This window comes from Diceros bicornis, chromosome 32 (genome assembly GCF_020826845.1).
Source record: "Diceros bicornis minor isolate mBicDic1 chromosome 32, mDicBic1.mat.cur, whole genome shotgun sequence".
NCBI lineage: Eukaryota > Metazoa > Chordata > Mammalia > Perissodactyla > Rhinocerotidae > Diceros > Diceros bicornis.
Genome location: NC_080771.1, coordinates 38,099,713 through 38,121,462, shown reverse-complemented (window position 1 = coordinate 38,121,462; position 21,750 = coordinate 38,099,713). Strand labels below are relative to the sequence as shown.

The 21,750-nt window shown below is 42.8% G+C and overlaps 1 protein-coding gene across 20 annotated transcripts in view; it reads left to right on the top strand.

The window, feature by feature from the left end:
- Nucleotides 1-21,750, top strand: part of FANCA (FA complementation group A) — a 62,013-nt gene that overhangs the window by 18,374 nt on the left and 21,889 nt on the right. For 17 of the 20 annotated variants that reach the window (XR_009216462.1, XR_009216461.1, XM_058528498.1 and 14 more), the window contains 8 exons: nt 2,765-2,875; nt 4,427-4,522; nt 4,624-4,683; nt 5,537-5,631; nt 6,419-6,479; nt 6,576-6,625; nt 19,367-19,443; nt 21,110-21,223. Coding sequence is in view for 18 of the 20 variants with exons in the window: in XM_058528498.1 (XP_058384481.1) it covers nt 2,765-2,875; nt 4,427-4,522; nt 4,624-4,683; nt 5,537-5,631; nt 6,419-6,479; nt 6,576-6,625; nt 19,367-19,443; nt 21,110-21,223 (664 nt within the window). In the remaining 2 variants the exon portion in view is untranslated. The other 3 variants (XM_058528511.1, XM_058528512.1, XM_058528513.1) reach the window with 3 other exon arrangements.

Genomic DNA, 21,750 nt, shown 5'->3' with positions numbered 1-21,750 from the left:
TTTCTGGGAAGAGCAGTCTTCTGAGGCTTCCTGGGGTCTGCTTTCTCTTCTGTTTCCCACGTTTGTGCAGCTGTTCCCAGACCTGCTGGGTCCCAGCTTTTGAGGGGTCCCTGTGAGAGCTCTGGCCATGCCTGGTGGGGGCATCTTCCAGAGATCAGCTTTGAAGGTTGGGCATGTGTAAATTTGTCATTGAAAAAGCTATCTTAGTCTGTGTAGAAGTTTTGGGATTTCCCACCGCACCACTGGATAGAGCAATTGTTGCTTCTTTGTGCAGAGCTCACCTTCCTCCGGTTTGCAAGAGTGGCCTCACCTGCCAAGAGCCCAGCTTCTCTCTGTCTGGTGTGTTGGTGGAGGATGGGTGGTCACCGAATCTTGCTTTCTTTCTTTTATTCCCTGAAGTTCCTTCTCATCGCCCTGGGCTTCCTCTAGCTCTTGGCGGTCAGCCCACAGCTCCCACTGGATGCATGTGGGTTGTTAGCTGTGTCCACAGTAAGGGCGCCAGAGGACTGACCCCAGAATCTACCCTAGTGCTCTCTGGGCAGGTCACACGGAGTTGACCCTCTGTCCTGTGTTTGTGTGTTCTGCGTCTGCCGCGAGCTCTGCCCAGGTGATGTGGTCAGAGCCAGGTGTCCCCTAGGGCCTGCATGTGTTCACTTCTTGAGGTGACGCACAGTGGGAGAAGAATGCTTCTGAAGTGCTGCGTCGAGGGTGTTTTTTTTGGTGTTATTTTTCCTTTTACCTTTTTAAATCAACTTTATTGGGGTATAATTTATATAAAATGCACCCAATTTAAGTGAATGGTTGGGTGGGTTCTGACAGATGTTTGTGTGTATGCAATGTTTGAAAATCTGTTTTAATCTTTATTTTCGAGAATGTTAACGTAAATAGACCAATGTGATGATTGCAAATTTGAGCCCTCTGGGGTCAGGAATACAGTTTTTAGCTCATCGCAGTATGTACTTGGATGTAATTTTCCTAATAATGAAAAGAACTGCCTTTTTCCTGGAGTGACATTAAATGCTGTTGTAACCCCAACTCTGGGGATGCGTGTGATTTTAGACACTTTACATAAGTACTTTTTTTCTTTTTTTTTTAACTTATTTTATTTTTTCCCCCAAAGCCCCAGTACATAGTTGTATGTCATAGCTGCACATCCTTCTAGTTGCTGTACGTGGGACGCGGCCTCAGCATGGCCGGAGAAGTGGTGCGTCGGTGCGCGCCCGGGATCTGAACCCGGGATGCCAGCAGCGGAGCACACGCACTTAACCACTAAGCCACGGGGCCGGCCCCTACATAAGTACTTTAAATAAACCATGGATCTCCTCGGTGGCTCATTTCTATCCCTGTTTTCAGTGGATATCATTGAGGCTCACTCTTTTTTTTTTTTTTTTTTTATAATTTTATTTATTTACTTTTCCCCCAAAGCCCCAGTAGATAGTTGTGTGTCATGGTTGCACGTCCTTCTAGTTGCTGTATGTGGGACGCAGCCTCAGCATGGCTGGAGAAGCGGTACGTCGGTGCACGCCCGGGATCCGAACCTGCGCCGCCAGCAGCGGGAGTGCACGCACTTAACCGCTAAGCCACAGGGCCAGCCCGAGGCTCACTCTTAATTGAACGGATATTGCCAAGAGTCAAGAACCTTTCCGTGCAGACAGATTGAATGGAAGGAAGTGATGCCCCTTGCACTTGGATTGGAGGGTGTAAGGTGGGAGCTGAATGGCGTTGGCGAGTCCCCTTTTTATCTAATGGCTTCTAGTGTCAGTATTCACAAGAATTACGTCATACACTCTGAAAGAAGAGCTGTGAGTTGTGCTGGTCCCGTGAGGATCAGCAGCAGCTAACAGAGTTTTGATGGGCTATGACAGGGGTCTGGGCTTCCACATGGGCCTGGGTGGCAGGACCTTGTGTTGCTTGGGGTGGGGTATTTGGTTCTCTTTGCAGGCTCATTTGCAACGTATTCAGGGCCAGCGCCTTTTAGAGTCTTCTTCCTCCGAAGTCACACCCTGGGTGTCCCTGAAGGGTCAGGTTTTCTGTTGTGATCTGGGCACTTTGGGGTCCTAAGGGACCACCCTCTGTGTGTCTCCCTGCAGTGATCTCATCCACTCACAGACGAGTTTGGTTCAGAAGTGGCTTTATCGTGTGGAATGAACGTATTTGCCAAGGAAAGAGCCCTTGTTAGGGCAGCTAATAAATTGTGTCTCTAAAGTTCACAAAAAGGTAGCATAGTTACCGTTTTCTATAGGAATATATTTTTAATTTTAATTTTTTGTGTGTGTATGTGAGGAGCTTAGCTCTGAGCTAACATCCGATGCCAATCCTCCTTTTTTTTTTTGCTGAGGAAGATTGGCCCTGGCTAACATCCATGCCCATCTTCCTCCACTATATATGGGATGCTGCCACAGCATGGCTTGACAAGCAGTGTGTCAGTGTGCGCCCAGGATCCGAACCTGCGAACCCCTGGCCGCTGAAGCAGAGCGCGTGCACTTAACCGCTACCCAACTGGGCCGGCCCCTTTAATTTTAATTTTTTAAATAAACTTTCAGCCCATCTCTTCAGTCAAGGCGTAGCCATGACATCCTGAAATTATATGAACAAAATGGCTTTGTTGTTTCTCTTTTTTTGCCGTAGAAGTTCTCTGTTTTTGAAGCAGAGACATAGCAGCAGCTGGCTGCTGTGTGATGGTGTGATGGGTCCCTGTGTGGATGGCTCGGCCTCCCTCAGAGCAGTGCCCGCTGCCTAGTGCCTCATGCCTCTCTCCCCGCAGGCGTCCTTTGGGAGTGCGAAGGGCTACCATGGCTGCAGCAAGAAGGCGCTGGTCTTCCTCTTCAAGTTTCTGTCAGACCTCGTGCCTTTTGAGGCACCCCGGTACATGCAGGTGAGAAGCTGACTGGGGCACCTTCAGTCCCCACTGTCTCACCCACCCCCAGGCAGCCTACTTGATAACTTGGGATGTCAGTGTACAGCCAGGGAGAGATGTTTGTGGTGGTAAAATGCCCAGAAGCCAGCTGCCAGTCCATCCAAGGAGATGGTAAATCAGTGATAACATTGCTGAGCTGTGAGATAGTACCCAGCTCTTCAGAAGAACAAAGCAGTCTGTGTGCTGTCGCAGAAAGATGCTCTCAGCACCCAGTTATGTGGGAAGAGCACCTCTTGTGAATGGGAAGTGTTGTATGATCCTGTCTCTGTTTTTAAAAAAATGAAATATTTTTATATTGAAGAAGAATCTGGAAGGGTGTACCCCCAAACTGCCACTGGCCATTACTTGTAGGAGTGGAAGACTTTACGTTCTAGTATAGAGTTTGCATTTTTGATAACAAGTCTGTATTAACCTTGTGATTGAAAAGCCTCACTGTGTGCTTTCTTTCTTTCTTTTTTTTTTTTTAAGATTTTATTTATTTATTTATTTTCCCCCCAAAGCCCCAGTAGATAGCTGTATGTCATAGCTGCACATCCTTCTAGGTGCTGTATGTGGGATGCGGCCTCAGCATGGCCAGAGAAGCGGTGTGTCGGTGCGTGCCCGGGATCCGAACCCAGGCCGCCAGCAGCGGAGCGCGCGCACCCAACCGCCAAGCCACGGGGCCGGCCCTCTATGCTTGCTTCTAAATCAGATCACTGTGCCACCATTCGTTTTGGGGGTAGGACACTTGAAAACTGATTCTCGCCTTTTTAAATTAAGAAACTTGCGTTACATTCCAAAGAATGCATATGACTAATGTACCTATCCCTGGGTGAAGCCCAGAATGCTTGCTTTTACACCTTGGGGGCCCTCCCTCCCCTCCCTGCCCTGCCTGTCTAACCCCTCGTCTCCCCTGACCACTGTGTTTGTGACCACAGCTGGTGGTCCTTTAAGATGGAAGGTGCCTGGGGCCGGCCCCGTGGTGTAGCGGTTAAGTGCGTGTGCTCCGCTGCTGGCGGCCCAGGTTCAGATCCTGGGCATGCACCGACACACCGCTTGTCAGGCCATGCTGTGGCGGCGTCCCACATCAAGTAGAGGAAGATCGGCACAGATGTTAGCTTAAGGCCAGTCTTCCTCTTAAAAAGAGGAGGATTGGCATGGATGTTAGCTCAGGGCTGGTCTTCCTCACCAAAAAAAAAAAAAAAGATGGAAGGTGCCTTGTGATTACAGGTGTGAACACTGCCCGTAGCACCAGGTGCCTCTGAGAGGAGGGCCAGGGGTGTGGTGGCCAAGGGGCTGCTCTGTGGCAGGACCCTGCCTGCCCTCTTCTGGGCCTGGCCCACTTCTGAAGGAATGTCCGAGGGTACTGTAGAGACCCTCACCCAGGATTCCGTCTGTCCCACCTCCAGCTTTTGCCCTGGTGATCTTTGGCTGATTTTTTGACTTTCCTGTCATCAGTACAAGTGTTTCCCCAAAAAGTTACAAGCAGTTCATGGGCTGATCTAATCCTTGTCTGCCGTTTGCCCACAGGTGCACATTCTCCACCCACCGCTGGTTCCCAGCAAGTACCGCTCCCTTCTCACGGACTACATCACGCTGGCCAAGACGAGGCTGGCCGACCTCAAGGCGAGTCCCAGCCACCCCTGCAAGCCTGCTTCCTCACCCTTTTCCCACAGAGGCCACCGTCTGTCTGGGCTCTCACGTTCTTGCTCATGTCTTCTCTGTAGGTTTCTATAGAAAACCTGGGGCTCTATGAGGATTTGTCTTCAGCCAGGGATGTCACAGAGGTAATGTCACCTCGGCGCTCCTGCCCCCTCAGGCCTCTCCCCTTGCTCACCAAGCACAGTCTCATTCCCTGTGACTGAGTTGGGCATTTGAGCCTTCTCTGGGAGCTGGTACATCTGGTGCAGCTGGAGGGTGACAGTTATCCTGCAGCTGTTTGTTCTGCAGTATTCCGTGCAGTTCAGAGCAGGAACAAGAAGAGTCACTATGTATAGGAAGGTTTGTCTTTTAGGAGATCTCCTTTCACGTGGGTTTGAATGGTACAGGTGGTCTGTAAAACAGTGTGTGTGGGGGGCGGGGGTCATGTTTTTCTAGGAATTACAGAGAAAGGTGTTAACTATATTTATGTAAACCAAATGTCTGATGGCCTTATGGCATCTGTATGTATTTTTTTTAAGACCATTTTACTTAAAAGTTGTGAGTTGCTGGAGAGCCCTTAGAGATGCCATTAAAGTCTTAGGTGAATATTTAATGCAAATTTCCATGCAAGAGTTATTGCTCTTCATAAGTTGTCATTTCATAATTTTTTTAAATCTCAAAAATTAAGTCTCTGCTCCTTTCCACCTGAAAATCTTTCATTGGAACCCTGTATTCTCCTAGAGGGGCGGCAGGAAGAATGCATGGATCTGGGATGGCAGCAGTGGCTTCCCAGAGGTGCGGAGTGGTCCCTGGTGGCCGCTCATTGCTAGGTCTGAGCAGCTAGGATTAGGAGTCTCTGTAATTGTTCCCTTGCTGTGTTGTGCATCAACCCTGAAATGGCAGAATTGTTGGAGTGTGGAGGAACAGGGTGATGGCACCCCTCTAGTGAAGGTTTTTTTTTTTTAAATCTTCTCTTCTTCTCCTGTCCTCCCCGTACAGAGCCAGCCCCACAGCCAAGCGCCCCAGGATGTTGAGAAGGCCCTCCTGGTGTTTGAGCACACGGGGAAAATTCCCGTCGCTGTCTTGGAGGCCAGGTAGGGTCCTGCCGCCTGGCGTTATCTCCTCATGTGTCCTCAGAGCCACAGCAAGCAGGGTGGTCATTGTGTACGTGGGGAGACTAGGGAGTCGGTGTAAATGTCCCATCGAGGGTCCTGCAGCTTGATGGTGTGGAGCCCTTGCTGTGAGATGTATTTTCTTTAGAAAAGCATGCGGCACCTCAGAACAGCCAACAGGAAGTGTTGAGTAGAGACATGAGAGAACAGGCCCTTGGTCTAGTGACAAGGATTTTTTATTAATGCTTCATTGGTGACCAGCATGGAGCCAGTATAGGGAATTGAATAGCAAAATTCTGTTGAATGTAGTATGATCCCAAAACATCTTGAATTCTGGTTGCTGCCAGTGTAGGATAGCTTTCTTAAGGTTTGCTTCTGAGAAATGTGAACTGATTCCAGCTCCTGGGACTTCTAGATCAGCTGCAAGGAGAATGCCCACAATTGACCTGAAGCGACCTCATGGCCTTGGATGAACCCAGATTCCATGGCCACACCTGGGACAGAGCGTCATCCAGATTCCCTGGGATGCAGGGTTGTCACCAGCACAGACTGCCCTTTTCATGAAATGTCCCAAAACAGTGAAAAAGAAGACTTAAAAATGGGATATAATGTCATAGTTATGAAATGAGACAGCCCACGTGGTCCTACTCTCTGCAGTGTGGAGACTGTCCATGGAAATGGGCGTTTTTGTTGTATTCATGTAGGAATCCTAATGCCTATTGTCTGACCAAGTTTTTGATGCCTCTGAGCCTGCTCTTCTTTGTTGCAGCATATTCAGGAGGCCCTACTACCTGTCTCACTTTCTCCCTGCCCTGCTCACACCTCGAGTGGTCAGTATGCACCTTTACAAACTTGGGACCGAGTTGACAGAGACCAAGGATGTTGCTGTCTGGCGTCTCACTTGAACCCCGTCTCTCCTCTCATAGCTCCCAAGAGTCCCCGATACCCGAGTGGCTTTTATCGAGTCCCTGAAGAGGTATGCAAGGACATTTCTGTTTCTAGTGGGGTTTCTGACAATGCAAAGAATTGTGGTTCTTTTGTAGAGAAATGTGTTTTATCATGTGTGTCTTATTTATAAACTGTTGGCTCAAAGTTAGTTAAGATTTTAAAAAGAAAATTTCTTTGATTCTGAATATCTCCAGTTAGCATCATTTTTCAATGAACTTCTAGGATGATTGGTCTGGGAATTACAATAGTTTTATTGGTACATAATCATTGTGAAAGGAGGAGAATTTAAGCAAAGAAAGAGAGGAAAAGAGAGACGTGGGAAAGCCTCACGCTCAGAAGACTCAGAGACTCTTGTGTAGAAGTGGATCTCAGCCCCAGCCCCATCCAGGGCCTCCAGGAGCCAGGGAGTTGGTTGGTTTCCCGAAGGGCATCCTTCTTGGGAGAAATAGAAAACTGTAATCCTGTTTTCCAGAGAAGCTGTTATAAAGTGATAGGACCTATAAGGAGATTGAAAAAAGAAAGCCTAGAAAGTAAAAATATATTTTTTCGTCTTACAATAAGACCATTCTCTGGGATCCTTATTTATTTTTGATATAAAATATTCCAAAAGTACAGACCAACTAAGAAAACACCCATATGCCCCACCCACATTAATATTTTGCTGTCTTTCCTTTTTTTGTTGTTCAAAATAAAATAGTTCAGATCAGATGAAGCCTCTCAGTCTAGCTCTCTGACCCCCTCCTGTTTTTTCCTCTCCAAGGCAGCCATTGTCCTGAAGTTGGTGTCTAAGTTTTCCTCTATTTTTTATTCTTTTGTTATATTTATTTATAGTTATAAATTATGTATGTATACACACATCACACAGTATGGTTTTGTGTTTTTAAAGTGGAGTCAATACAGTGTGTGTCATTTTGCCATTTGCGTTTTCACTCACCCTGGTGGTCTGTTGGTTTACCTGCCGTGTACGACTCTGCTGTATGGCTGTGGATGGCTGTGTTGCAGACTACAGAATAGATACAGTAGGACTATGTGACTGCAGGCACTGATTTATTCTTCCCCTGTAATTGGGCTCTTACCAGAGTTCTGATTTATGCTCTTTTAACCGTGCTTCAGTGAACATCCTTGGCATATCTCCATGAAACTTAGAATTTTGAGTGGAGTTTCACTGATTTTACACATTAATTTGAGGATAGTTGATTCCGAGTTTTTCCTTCCATGAATGTATCATATCGTTATTTATTCAAGTCTTTTCATAGTGTTTTGTGATTTTTCTTTGTAAAGATCTTGTAAATGTTTTGTTAGATTTATTACTAGGTACCTAGATTTTGTTGCTGTTGTGAACAGTGTATTGTTTTCTGTTGAGTTTTCTCATTGGTTGTATACTCTTATATCCAATAACTGCTGAACTGACTTCTCATTGTTGGTCAGTAGATTTTCTAGGTAGATAATCATGTTGTTAGCAGAACACAGTTTGTCTCTTCCTTCCAGTTTTTATACCTCTTAATTTTTGTTTTGTTGTATTGGCTAGGACTTTTAGTATAATACGGAATTGCAGGAGTAATAAACTGGCATCTTATCTTGTTCCTGACTAAAATAGGGATACTTCTAAAGTTTTACCATTAATTATATTTGCTCGTTTTATGTATATATACATTCTCTTTCCCATATTAAGAAAGTTCCCTCTATGTGAATTTTCGAAGGACATTTAGTGTGAATGACTGCTTTTTCTGCATCTCTTGAGATGACCATGCTGTTCTCCTGTACTCTGTTATGGGATAGATTATACTGATGGATTTTTTTCCACTGTCCTTGTGTTCCTAGAGTATCCCCTACTTGGTAATGATTTTATTTTATAAACTGCTGAATTTGGTTTACTGATATTTATCTAGGATTTTTGCATCTGTGTCTCTAATTCTCTCGTACTCATTTGGCTGCTTTGGCATCAAGGTTTCGGTCCCTTGTGAAATGAGTTGGGTAGCCTTCCCTCTTTCTTGTCCTCTGAAGAGTTTGTGCAACACAGGGATTGTGTATACTTAAGGTTTGGTAGAACTCAGCTGTGAAATCACATGTTCCTAGTGTCTTTTGTGGAGGCAGAGTTGGCTACTGACTCAGTTTCTTGAATGGTTATTGGTTTAGTCTGGATTTTTATTCCTCTTGAGTAGTTATTATATTTCTAGAAAATTGTCCACTTCATCTAAGTTTTCAAATTTATTGACATAGCATTGTTCATCCTATTCTGTTGTGACTTTTAAAAAAATCTGTCTACCTCATCTATACTTTTTATTCCTTTTTTTTTCATTCCTGGTAGTGTCAATTTCACCTTGTTTCCTGTGGTTCACTTGGTAAAGGTTTGTCTGGTTTATTAATTTTATTACATAACCACTGTTTGGCCTCCTGCTGGTTTTTTTTAATCTTCTATTCATTAATTTTAGATTTTAACTTTATTTCCTTCTTTTTATTTCAGTTTACTCTGTTGTTCTTTTTATTTCTTAAACTGATTGTTTAACTCCTACCTTACAGACGTTTCGACGTATAGTTCTTACATTGTCATGCTGTGTTAAATATTCTATCATTTTTGTTATGATTTTCTTGTAATTTGGAAGTTTGCTATCAGTGAATTTTAAAATTTTCCAAACATATAGGTGTTTGTCCCTGAGGTTTTATTGTTGATTTCTAATTTAATTATTTAATTACGTTATTATTATTATTATTTTTGGTGAGGAAGGTTAGCCTTGAACTAACATCTGTTGCCAATCTCCTCTTTTTGCTGAGCAAGATTGCCCCGGGCTAACGTCTGTGCCCATCTTCCTTTACTTTATATGTGGGACGCTGCCACAGCATGGCTTGATAAGCAGTGTGTGTGTCGGCGCCGAGGATCCAAACCTGTGAAACCTGGGCCGCTGAAGAGGAGGATGAGAACTTAACCACTACATCACTGGGCCGGCCCCTAATTACATTATTTTTAAAGAACATGATTTGGTTTTTACAGGTTTTTTTGTATTTATTGTGATTTACCTTTAGTGCATGCTCAGCGTTTGCAAGAATTCCAGGCATCGTTGAAAACAGTGCAGACCCTTTGATTTGGGGTGCAGAGTCTGTTACCTGTGCTTGTTCTCAAGTTTTCTGTGTCCTGACCAGCTGTCTGTCCCTGGTTTATCTGTTATTGTGGAGGAGGTAGTGCCTTTGTCTGTTTCTCCTCGTAATTCTGTCAGATTTATCTTTATGAATTTTGAAGGCTGCCTTGTTAGTTGCAAACCGATGCATGATTGTTAAAATATAGCCTTCAAAATACAGTCTTCTTGCTGGATATTGTTTTATTCATTATTATATAATGCCTCTATTAGGCCTTTTACCTTAATTTCTATTTCATCTGATTTTTTTTTTTTTTTAATTTTATTTATTTATTTTTTTCCCCCAAAGCCCCAGTAGATAGTTGTACATCATAGTTGCACATCCTTCTAGTTGCTGTATGTGGGGCGCGGCCTCAGCATGGCCGGACAAGCGGTGCGTCGGTGCACGCCTGGGATCCGAACCTGGGCTGCCAGCAGCAGAGCACACACACTTAACCGCTAAGTCACGGGGCCGGCCCGATTTCATCTGATATTAATGCCAGCTTGTATGTGTGTGTGTGTGTCGTATTTGCATGGTATAGCTTCTTCATTTCTTGACATATTTATTTCTAGTCTTTAAAAATAAATTTTTTTGAAGTTAAATATGGATGTAGATTAAAGAGTCAGATAGTTCCATAAAGTTTATTAAAAGAAACAGCCATCGCCCACCCCTCTCTGCCACTTCTTTCTCTCTGGAGGCAACAGTTTTCAACTCTTAACTGATTTTTTGATATTTCTCTCCAAATCTGTAAATAACATTCTTGTTTTGCTAATTATCACTTTTTCTGTTTTCAGCGATATCATTTGGCTTTCCACTATGGAGAATAAAGACCTAGCTTTCTTTCCTCCACCAACACACATAGCTGTCCTTCGTATAATAGTTTTTAAAAGCTCAATATTTACTGTTTGTTTTTTAAGGCTATATAAACACGATTCAGAGTTGACCATTATGAATCTTCTTTTCTTTTTGTATTCTCTGGAGTTCATATTACCTTTGCTTTATCTTAGTTTTCCTTGTACATATCATGATTCAACTGCAAATTCTGCCAGTTGTCTAAATGTTGTCTCATTCAGAATCATCAAGTATTCCAACAGTTAACATCTTAGACAAATCTCTTCTAGAGCTTTCTAACCTGCTGTGATCTGAATTGTTAGTTTTTTATGTCTAAGCACAGATGTCATCTTAGTGTCTGCCTTCGACATCACTTGGGAATGTCTTTTGCTCTAGTTGTGCCGAATCTTCTCTCTTCTGTGTCCTAGATCATCCTCTTTCTTGATTTACTCTTTTGTTTTGGTGGAGCACATCCTATTGAAACTTCTTAAGAAAGGATGGATGCAGGGTAAATTTTTTTTTTTGACACTTAGTCAGCCCTCACATTTGCTGGATAGTTTGCTGGGTATAGAAACCTAGGTTGGCAATTTTTTTCCCCATTTTTTTTTTTGTTGATGTCATAATAGTTTATAACATTGTGAAATTTTAGTTGTACATTATTGTTTTTCAGTCACCATATAAATGCCTCCCTTCACCCCTGTGCCGACCCCCCAACCCCCTTCCCCCTGGTAACTACCAAACTGTTCTCTCTGTCCATGCGTTAGTTTATCTTCCATGTATGAGTGAAATCATGTGGTGTTTGTCTTTCTCTGTCTGGTTTATTTCACTTAACATAATACCCTCCAGGTCCATCCATGTTGTTGCAAATGGGATGATTTTGTCTTTTTTTTATGGCTGAGTAGTATCCCATGGTATATATATACCACATCTTCTTTATCCAGTCATCAGTCGAGGGATACTTGGGTTGCTTCCACTTCTTGGCTATAGTGAATAATGCTGCAGTGAACATAGGGGTGCATAGGCCTCTTGGGATTGTTGATTTCAGGTTCTTTGGATAAATACTCAGTAGTGGGATAGCTGGATCATAAAGTATTTCTATTTTTAATTTTTTGAGGAATCTCCATACTGTTTTCCAGAGAGGCTGCACCAGTTTGCATTCCCACCAGCAGTGAATTAAGGTTCACGTTTCTCCACAACCTCTCCAACATGTGTTGTTTTTTGTCTTGGTGATTATAGCCATTCTAATGGGTGTAAGGTGATATCTTAGTGTAGTTTTGATTTGCCTTTCCCTTATGATTAGTGTTGTTGAACATCTTTTCATATGCCTATTGGCCATCTGTATATCTTCCTTGGAAAAATGTCTATTCATATCCTCTGCCCATATTTTGATTAGGTTGTTTGTTTTTTGGTTTTGAGTTGTGTGAATTCTTTATATATTATGGAGATTAGCCCCTTGTCAGATATATGATTTGCAAATATTTTCTTGTAGCTGGTGGGTTGTCTTTTCATTTTGATCCTGGTTTAAAGAGCCTTGCAGAAGCTCTTTAGTCTGATGAAGTCCCACTTGTTTATTTTTTCTTTTGTTTCCTTTGTCCGAGTAGACATGGAATTTGAAAAGATCCCTCTATGACCAATGTCAGAGTGTACTGCCTGTGTTTTCTTCCAGAAGTTTTATAGTTCCAGGTCTTAACCTTCAAGTCTTTGATCCATTTTGAGTTAATTTTTGTGTATGGTGAAAGAAAATACTCTACTTTCGTTCTTTTGCACGTGGCTGTCCAGTTTTCCCAGCACCATTTATTGAAGAGACTTTCCTTGTTCCACTGTATGTTCTTAGCTCCTTTGTCGAAGATTAGCTATCGGTTGATGTGAGGTTTTATTTCTGGGCTTTCAGTTCTGTTCCATTGATCTGTGTGTTTGTTTTTGTACCAGTACCACGCTGTTTTAATTATTATAGCTTTGTAGTATATTTTGAAGTCAGGGATTGTGGTGCCTCCAGCTATGTTGTTTTTTCTCAGGATTGCTTTAGCTATTCAGGGTCTTTTGTTGCCCCATATGCATTTTAGTATTCTTTGTTCTATTTGCGTGAAGAATGTCATTGGGATTCTGATTGGGATTGCATTGAATCTGTAGATTGCTTTAGGTAGTATGGACATTTTAACTGTTTATTCTTCCAATCCATGTGCATGGGATATCTTTCTGTTTCTTTATGTCATCATTGATTTCTTTCAATGATGTCTTATAGTTTTCATTGTATAGGTCTTTCACCTCTTTGGTTAAATTTATTCCTAGATATTTTATTCTTCTTGTTGTGATTGTAAATGGGATTGTCTTCTTGAGTTCTCTTTCTCTTAGTTCATTATTAGAGTATAGAAATGCAATTGATTTTTCTAAGTCGATTTTGTATGCTGCAACTTTGCCGTGGGTTGTTGATTATTTCTAATAGTTTTCCGATGGATTCTTTAGGGTTTTCTATATATAAAATCGTGTTGTCTGCAAACAGTGAGAGTTTCACTTCTTCATTGCCTGTGTGGATTCCTTTTATTCCTTTTTCTTGCCTGATTGCTCTGGCCAAAATCTCCAGTACTATGTTGAATAAGAGTGGCGAGAGTGAGCACCCTTGTCTTGTTCCTGTTCTCAGAAGGATGGCTTTCAGTTTTTCCCCATTGAGTATGATGTTGGCTGTGGATTTGTCATAGCTGGCCTTTATTATGTTGAGGTACTTTCCTTTTATACCCATTTTGTTGAGAGTTTTTATCATAAATGGATGTTGGATCTTATCAAATGCTTTCTCTGCATCTAGAGATGATCATGTGGTTTTTATTCCTCATTCTGTTAATGTGGTGTATCACATTGATTGATTTGCAGATGCTGAACTATCCCTGTGTCCCAGGTATAAATCCCTCTTGATCATAGTGTATGATCTTTTTAATGTATTGCTGTATTCGGTTTGATATTTTGTTGAGGATTTTTGCATCTATGTTCATTAGCGATATTGGCCTATAATTTTCTTTCTTTGTATTGTTCTTGTCTGGCTTTGGTATCAGGGTGATGTTGGCCTCGTAGAATGTGTTGGGAAGTGTTCCATCTTCCTCTATTTTTTGGAATAGTTTGAGAAGGATAGGTATTAAATTTTCTTTGAATGTTTGGTAGAATTCTCCAGAGTAGCTGTCTGGTCCTGGAGTTTTATTTTTTGGGGAGGTGTTTGATTACTGTTTCAATTGCTTTACTTGTGATTGGTCTATTCAGATTCCCTATTTCTTCTTGATTCAGTTTTGGGAGGTTGTATGAGTCTAAGAATTTATCCATTTCTTCTCAGTTGTCCAATTTGTTGGCATATAGTTTTTCATAGTATTCTCTCATAATCCTTTGTATTTCTGTGGTATCTGTTGTAATTTCTCTTTCATTTCTAATTTTATTTATTTGAACCTTCTCTCTTTTTTTCTTGGTGAGTCTGGCTAAGGGTTTGTCAATTTTGTTTATCTTCTCAAAGAACCAGCTCTTTGTTTCATTGTTCCTTTCTACGGTTTTTGGGTTTCGATTTCGTTTATTTCTGCTCTGATTTTTGTTATTTCCCTCCTTCTGCTGACTTTGGGCTTTGTTTGTTCTTCTTTTTCTAATTCTGTTAGGTGTCGTTTTTATTTCTCCTGGGGTGCTCCCTTGATGAAGGCACGCCCCCAGCAGTTCAGTCTCCTCTGTATGGGAATTTCCCACAGGCTGTGAGAAAACTTGGAGAGCAACTGTTTTCGTGTGGAGGGCTGCCCCTCCCCACTGTGTCTCTGAGGGCCGCTTAGTCCCAGAGGTGAGGGGCTTTGTCTTTCGCCTGCCTGATCCCAGGGACTTCTTGTTCTTCCCTCGCTTCTAGCTTGATGAAGACACTTGCAACAGTTCAGTCCCCTCCATAAGGGACTTTCCCACAGGCTGTGAGAAAACTTGGAGAGCGACGGTTTTCCCAAGGAGGGCTGCCCCTCGCCACCGCCGCCCCCCCCAACCCCCAGAGAGCCACATGGTCCTGGTCCCAGGGTCGCTGTTGTTGGGGAACGAGAGGAGTTCTCCTTACCTCCTTATACATCCTCCATGGGGTCCAGCACCTCTACCTTCAGATGAAAGGCTGTGTGGGTCTCTCAGACGTCTTTGGTGTTGTGTGAATGTCCTCTGTTGGTGTGTGAGTGTCCTTTTTGTTGTATCTTAGTCGGGGAGAGTCTAAGGGGGAAAGGTCACTCCACCATGATGCTGACATCACTCTTAGACATTTTTTTACCTCCAGTTTAGTTTTTGAAAGTATTGCTCCATTGATTTCTAGCTTCCACTGTTGCTGTTGGGATGTTAGAAACTGTTATAATTTCTGATTCTTTGCATGTGGCCTGTGTTTTTCTCTCTGGAGGCTTGTGGTGTCTTTGTTCCCTGTGTTCTGACATTTTACAGTGATGTGTTTTGGTGTGGGTCTAATGTCATTTCTTGGCTGGGCACATAGTGAGCCTTTAAATCTGGAAATTCATGTCCTTCAGTACTAAGAAATTTTCTCAGATATTTTAAAACCTTATGTTTTGAAAAATCTAAGACAGAAAGGTAGAGAGAATCGTATCTACCACCGAGCTTTAATAGTTACCAACAATGGCCAATCTTTTTTTTTTTTCCTTCCGTGAGGATGATCAGCCCTGAGCTGGCATCCGATGCCAATCCTCCTCTTTTTTTGCTAAGGAAGATTGGCCCTGAGCTAACATCTGTGCCCATCTTCCTCTATTTTATATGGGACGCTACCACAGCATGGCTTGACAAGCAGTGCATCAGTACATGTCTGGGATCCGAACCTGCAAACCCTGGGCTGCTGAAGCAGAGGGCGTGCACTGAACCACTTGCACCACTGAGCGGCCCCACAATGGCCAATCTTGTTTCATCTGTAGCCCCAAATTCACCCACCCACTCATCTACTTGCTATTCTGGATTGTTTTGAAGCAAATCCCAGACACTGATTATTTCATCCTGGCTTATGTCATTGCAGATCTCTTTCCCACTGTGTTCTTTTTTTTTTTTTTTTTTGTGAGGAAGATCAGCCCTGTGCTAACATCTGCCAATCCTCCTCTTTTTTTTGCTAAGGAAGACTGGCCCTGGGCTAACATCCGTGCCCATCTTCCTCCACTTTATATGGGATGCTGCCTCAGTATGGCCTGCCAAGCGGTGTGTCGGTGCGCGCCCAGGATCCGAACCGGCGAGCCCCCGGCCGCCGTAGTGTAGTGTGTGCACTTAACCGCCTTCGCCACCGGGCCAGCCCCACCACTATGTTCTTCTTCTTGGAACTCCTGTATTGCAGATGTTAGGCCCCCGGGATTGTCTTCTGATTTTTTTCTTCTTCTTCTGTTGTATTTCGCATATCTGGTTTTTTCTCTCCTCTGGAAGATTTCAAGTTTACCTGCCCATCCTTTCACTGAATGTTATGTTTCTGCCATCAGATGTTCCTTTTTATGGCAATCTATTCTTATTTCCTAGCTGCAGTGTTTTGTCTGGCCTCTCTGCGGATGTTAATAATAGTGATGTCTGAAGTTTTCTTTTGTGTGAGTTTCTCCATTTCCTTGAATTTGTTCTTTGTTTTTATTTGCATTGGTTTCTATTTCTTAAGCTAAAGGCTTTCCAGTCCCCAGGGCAATAGGTAGTTCTCCTCAATTCCTAGTCTCCAGGCCACGGTCCCCGCCTCACTTCGCTCCCCGTAGTGAGGCTCAGTCTGGAGTGCAGCTGTGTCTTGTTCTTCTGTTTGTGTTGTCATCACGGTTTGCAGCACCGTCGGGTGGGTGCCCTCCCGCCTCACTGCTCACGCAGAGGCTTCATGTCCTGCAGGCCGTGCCTAGGCTGCTGCTCATGGCTCCTGTTCCTCTGAAGGTGACTCCATGGTCTTGTCCTTGGACTTGTCACTGTGCCTTGAGAAAGTGCCAGCTGGGGATCTGTGCCCTGCAAACGCCCCATGTCCTTATCACAGGACTTCATTCTATAATTCTGTGTATTTTTAATGACATTAATTGGGTATTTTTCTGAGTATTATTCATTAAAAGTAAAATAAGTTCACTTTTAAAATTTGAAAATACTAGCAAATCGCATACAATACGTTAAAAAGATTATACACCATGATCAAGTGGGATTTATTCCAGGTATGCAGGGATGGTTTAACATTCGCAAATCAATCAACGTAATACACCACATTAATAAAATGAAGAACAAAAATCACATGATCATCTCAATAGATGCAGAGAAAGCATTTGACAAGATACAGCATCCATTTATGATAAAAACTCTGAATAAAATGGGTATAGAAGGAAAGTACCTCAACATAATAAAGACCATATATGAGAAAACCCACAGCTAATATCATCCTCAATGGTGAAAAACTGAAAGCTATCCCTCTAAGAACAGGAACCAGACAAGGATGCCCACTGTCACCACTCCTATTTAACATAGTATTGGAAGTCCTAGCCAGAGCAATCAGGCAAGAGAAAGAAATAAAAGGGATCCAAATTGGAAAGGAAGAAGTGAAACTCTCACTATTTGCAGATGACATGATTTTATATATAGAAAACCCTAAAGAATCCACCAGAAAACTTTTAGAAGTAATAAACGAATATGGTAAAGTTGCAGGATACAAAATCAACATACAAAAATCAGTTGCATTTCTGTGCACTAACAACGAAGTAGAAGAAAGAGAAATTAAGAATACCATCCCATTTACAATTGCAACAAAAAGAATAAAATACCTAGGAATAAACTTAACCAAAGAGGTGAAGGATCTGTACACCGAAAACTATAAAACATTTCTGAAAGAAATTGAAGAAGACACAAAGAAATGGAAAGATATTGCGTGCTCTTGGATTGGAAGAATTAACATAGTTAAGATGTCCATACTTCCTAAAGCCATCTATAGATTCAATGCAATCCCTATCAAAGTTCCAACAGCATTTTTCACAGAAATAGAACAAAGAATCCTAAAATTTATATGGAACAACAAAAGACCCCGAATAGCTAAAGGAATCCTGAGAAAAAAGAACAAAGCTGGAGGTATCACACTCCCTGATTTCAAAATATACTACAAAGCTATGGTAACCAAAACAGCATGGTACTGGCACAAAAACAGACACACAGATCAATGGAATAGAATCGAAAGCCCAGAAATAAACCCACACATCTATGGACAGCTAATCTTTGACAAAAGAGCCAAGAACATGCAATGGGGAAAAGAAAGTCTCTTCAACAAATGGTGTTGGGAAAACTGGATAGCCACATGCAAAAAAATGAAAGTAGACCCTTACCTTATACCATACACAAAAATTAACTCCAAATGGATTAAAGACTTGAATGTAAGACCTGAAACTATGAAACTTCTAGACGAAAACATAGGCAGTACGCTCTTCGACATCGGTCTTAGCAACATGTTTTCAAACACCACATCTGACCGGGCAAGAGAAACAATAGAAAAAATAAACAAATGGGACTACATCAAACTAAAAAGCTTCTGCACAGCAAAGGAAACCATCAACAAAACGAAAAGACAACCTAACAATTGGGAGAAGATATTTGCAAACCATACGTCTGATAAGGGCTTAATCTCCAAAATATATAAAGAACTCATGCATCTCAACTAGAACAAAACTACCAACCCAATTAAAAAATGGGCAAAAGACCTGAACAGACATTTCTCCAAAGAAGATATACAGATGGCCAACAGACACATGAAAAGATGTTCAAAATCACTAACTATCAGGGAAATGCAAATGAAAACTACAATGAGATATCACCTCACGCCCGTCAGAATGGCTATAATTAACAAGACAGGAAACAACATGTGTTGGAGAGGATGTGGAGAGAAGGGAACTCTCATACACTGCTGGTGGGAGTGCAAACTGGTGCAGCCACTATGGAAAACAGTATGGAGATTCCTCAAAAAAGCAAGGATAGAACTACCATATGATCCAGCTATTCCACTGTTGGGTATTTATCCAAAGAACTTGAAAACACCAATTTGCAAAGGTACATGCACCCCTGTGTTCATTGCAGCATTATTCACAATAGCCAAGACTTGGAAGCAACCTAAGTGCCCATCAGGGGACGAATGGATAAAGAAGATGTGGTATATATACACAATGGAATACTACTCAGCCATAAGAAACGATGAAATCCAGCCATTTGTGACAACGTGGATGGACATTGAGGGTATAATGCAAAGTGAAATAAGTCAGAGGGAGAAGGTCAAATACCGTATGATTTCCTTCATTAAGTAGTAGATAATAACAACAATAAACAAACACATAGGGACAGAGGTTGGATTGGTGGTTACCAGAGGGGAAGGGGGGAGGGAGGAGGGTGAAAGGGATAATTCGGTACGTGTGTGGTGATGGGTTGTAATTAGTATTTTGGTGGTGAACATGATGTAATCTATGCAGAAATAGAAGTACAATGATGTACACCTGAAATTTATACAATGTTATAAACCAATGTTACTGCAATAAACAAAAAATTAAAAAAAATAAAAATAAAAAAATAAATAAAATAAAATTTGAAAATTACCGAAATTTAAATGAGAGAAGTAAAAATCATTTATAATCTTTCTACCCAGTGAAAATCATTGTTGGCAGATGTGTGTATATGACATACTATGAAACACTATGGACCGTTTAAATCCATATATATATAACTTTTTTCTAAAACCATGGTCATACTGTATACAGTGTTGTATAATTTATTCAGATTTACTATGTCACATATTTTTGTTTTATGATAGTTTTTAGAATTGTAAGCTTGAGAATTAGAGTCATAGTTGACTTAATTTTCATATTTTCTTCTGATCCAGAGCAGATAAAATTCCCCCATCTCTGTACTCCACTTACCGCCAAGCCTGCTCCGCTGCCGAAAGGGAGAAGCCAGAAGGTACGGGTAATGGTCACTGAGTCATGAGATGTGCACTCTCCACTTCTCCGATCACAAGATGTGTCCGTGATGCCTGTCAGTGCTGGTCTGGTTGGGTCATGCTGGATCCGGCCAGAGCTGTGGGTTCAGAGACTGCCTGGTACTGGCACCAGTGTTGGCACCAGGAGGGCCACGTGTGACATGTCAGCTCACAGACTCTTAGCCTGGAGGGCCTGAAAACTCACCTGACAGAGCACTTCCCTGAAGTACTGCATGCAGGACAAAATCCACTTTACTGTTTGTCACCTTTATGTGGCACCCTGAAGTTGTGATGCGGTTTCTGTTTGCCTGTCTTGAATTCGAGCTTTAAATTCAGGTGACCTCTCCTACTCAGCAGCCAGCCTCAAGACCATAGTGTTGGTTCTGAAGCATGCCGTAGTGGATGGTCTGTGGCAGCTTTCTGACTGTTTGGATGCTTGAGTTCTTCTGTAGTGGGTTCTGCTTATCAGGGCAGTGATGGAGACCTGGGTCGTGTCTGAGGGAGCATGCATCAGTGAGGTGGCAGTGCTGGGAGCAGCTGCTGCCCCCCCGCCCCCGACATTCTCCCCACTAACAAGGCGACAGGGAGAGGGCCTGATTTCTCAGCAGTGTCCCTGGATGAATGGCAGGAGCAGCGCTGTTGGTGCAGTGCTCGTGTTTGCTGGTTTAAATCCTGTGACATCTGCAGCGCCAGCTAGTCTGAAGGAGGCTATTTCAGCTGACTGCTGTTGTGTTTTCTAGTTCTGTCTGCCAAAACTCCTCCTGTCTACAAGCTTGGATAACTCCTGATAGCCTTGGGGACTCAGAAAACTTGAATGGGTAAAGCATGAGGGCCCAGGTCTCACACTTGTCTGGACCAGTGTTGAAACAGCTTGCAGTTGTGCTGGAGGTGCCGAGGAGGCCTTGCTCCTCCTTACCTAACCCCATGGTCCTACTTTTGGGGGCTTCTAGAATATTTTCTGGTGCTTCATCTGATAGGGCTTATAAACAGAGGCCTTAGGGTCTGTGATTTCTAGTCTCATTTTGGGGATACTGTGAGCTTGCTGCATACACCTGGTGTCTTCTCCCATGACACCAGAACTGGAATTTGTTTTGCGTTTAAAACGTGTGTGGTGTGTCTTCCTTTTTATAATGAAAACGGTGTGTTTGAACAAATATCTTTCTTTTGCAAATGTGTGATCATATCTAGTCTTTTTTAATGAGTGTTAAATGTGTGTTGAGAACTGGCAATTGTCTGTTATACTCATTCTCAGTCTTTTTTCTTTATGTTTTATTTTTATAACAATGTTACTTAAAAGTTTGAGAAACCGGGAATAAATCATCATCCGTTCATAGTTCTGCTCTCCCCACCCAGCCTCCCTTACTATGCTTCTGGTCTTTGTTCATTATCTACATGCTTTTCATGCTTGTAGCAATGGTGTGCATAGAACCACATTTTTTCTTAAGCTTGTTTATAAACGTTTTAATTTTTGATAGGACAGTTAGTATCCAGCATCAAGGGAGAGGATTTCATTTCCCTCCTTGTACAGTCCTAGTGCCCTTGTCTGCCCTCTACACAGAGAAACCATAGAGACAAGCAGTTCCGTATTCAGCGGTGTATGTGTTTCCTATCTGGCCTAATTGTTAAAATTAACCACCCTTCTCTCAGATGCAGCCCCAGGAATGAAGGTGGAACCCGGCCATGTGGAAGAACCCTTGGAACTGCTCACCATTGCGCTGGGAGAACTCAGGGCTGCGATGACAGACCCTGTGCAGTATGACGGTGAGGACAGGGCTCTCTGCAGTGGGTGTTTCTGGGCCGAGTAGGCGTGTCTGGCCTTGGTCGGAGCTCAGTGGCTGGCCCATTCCCCCGGAGGGATAGTAGCCAGTGTGTATTCCCACCAACTCAGTGTTTGGTAGTTAAGCCTGACTACGGTGCTGGCAGGTGTTGAGGATGCGGCCTCATTTCAGATGGGATGGGAGACTGGTCACTCAAGTTGGCACAGACCCTTGGTAGAAGATGAATATTCTGCTGTTTGGCATCACAGTGGGACAGGCATGGAGAGGAAGAAAGCTGAGTGACATTACTAGGGTGTGGGGTTTCCTTTCTTACCGTAACTGCCTGAGTAATGGTGACACTCAGCACTGGGCCTCTGTTTCTGTGTGACTGCAGGATGGTGAGTTGTGAGCCTTCGTCTGTGGACTAAGCATGAATAGTTCAGAGCACATTGGGGTGCAGAGTGGTCCATAAAATACTAAGTCTCAGTACTTTCAGATTTTTGTTATGAAAAATGCAGAGTCTAAAATAAG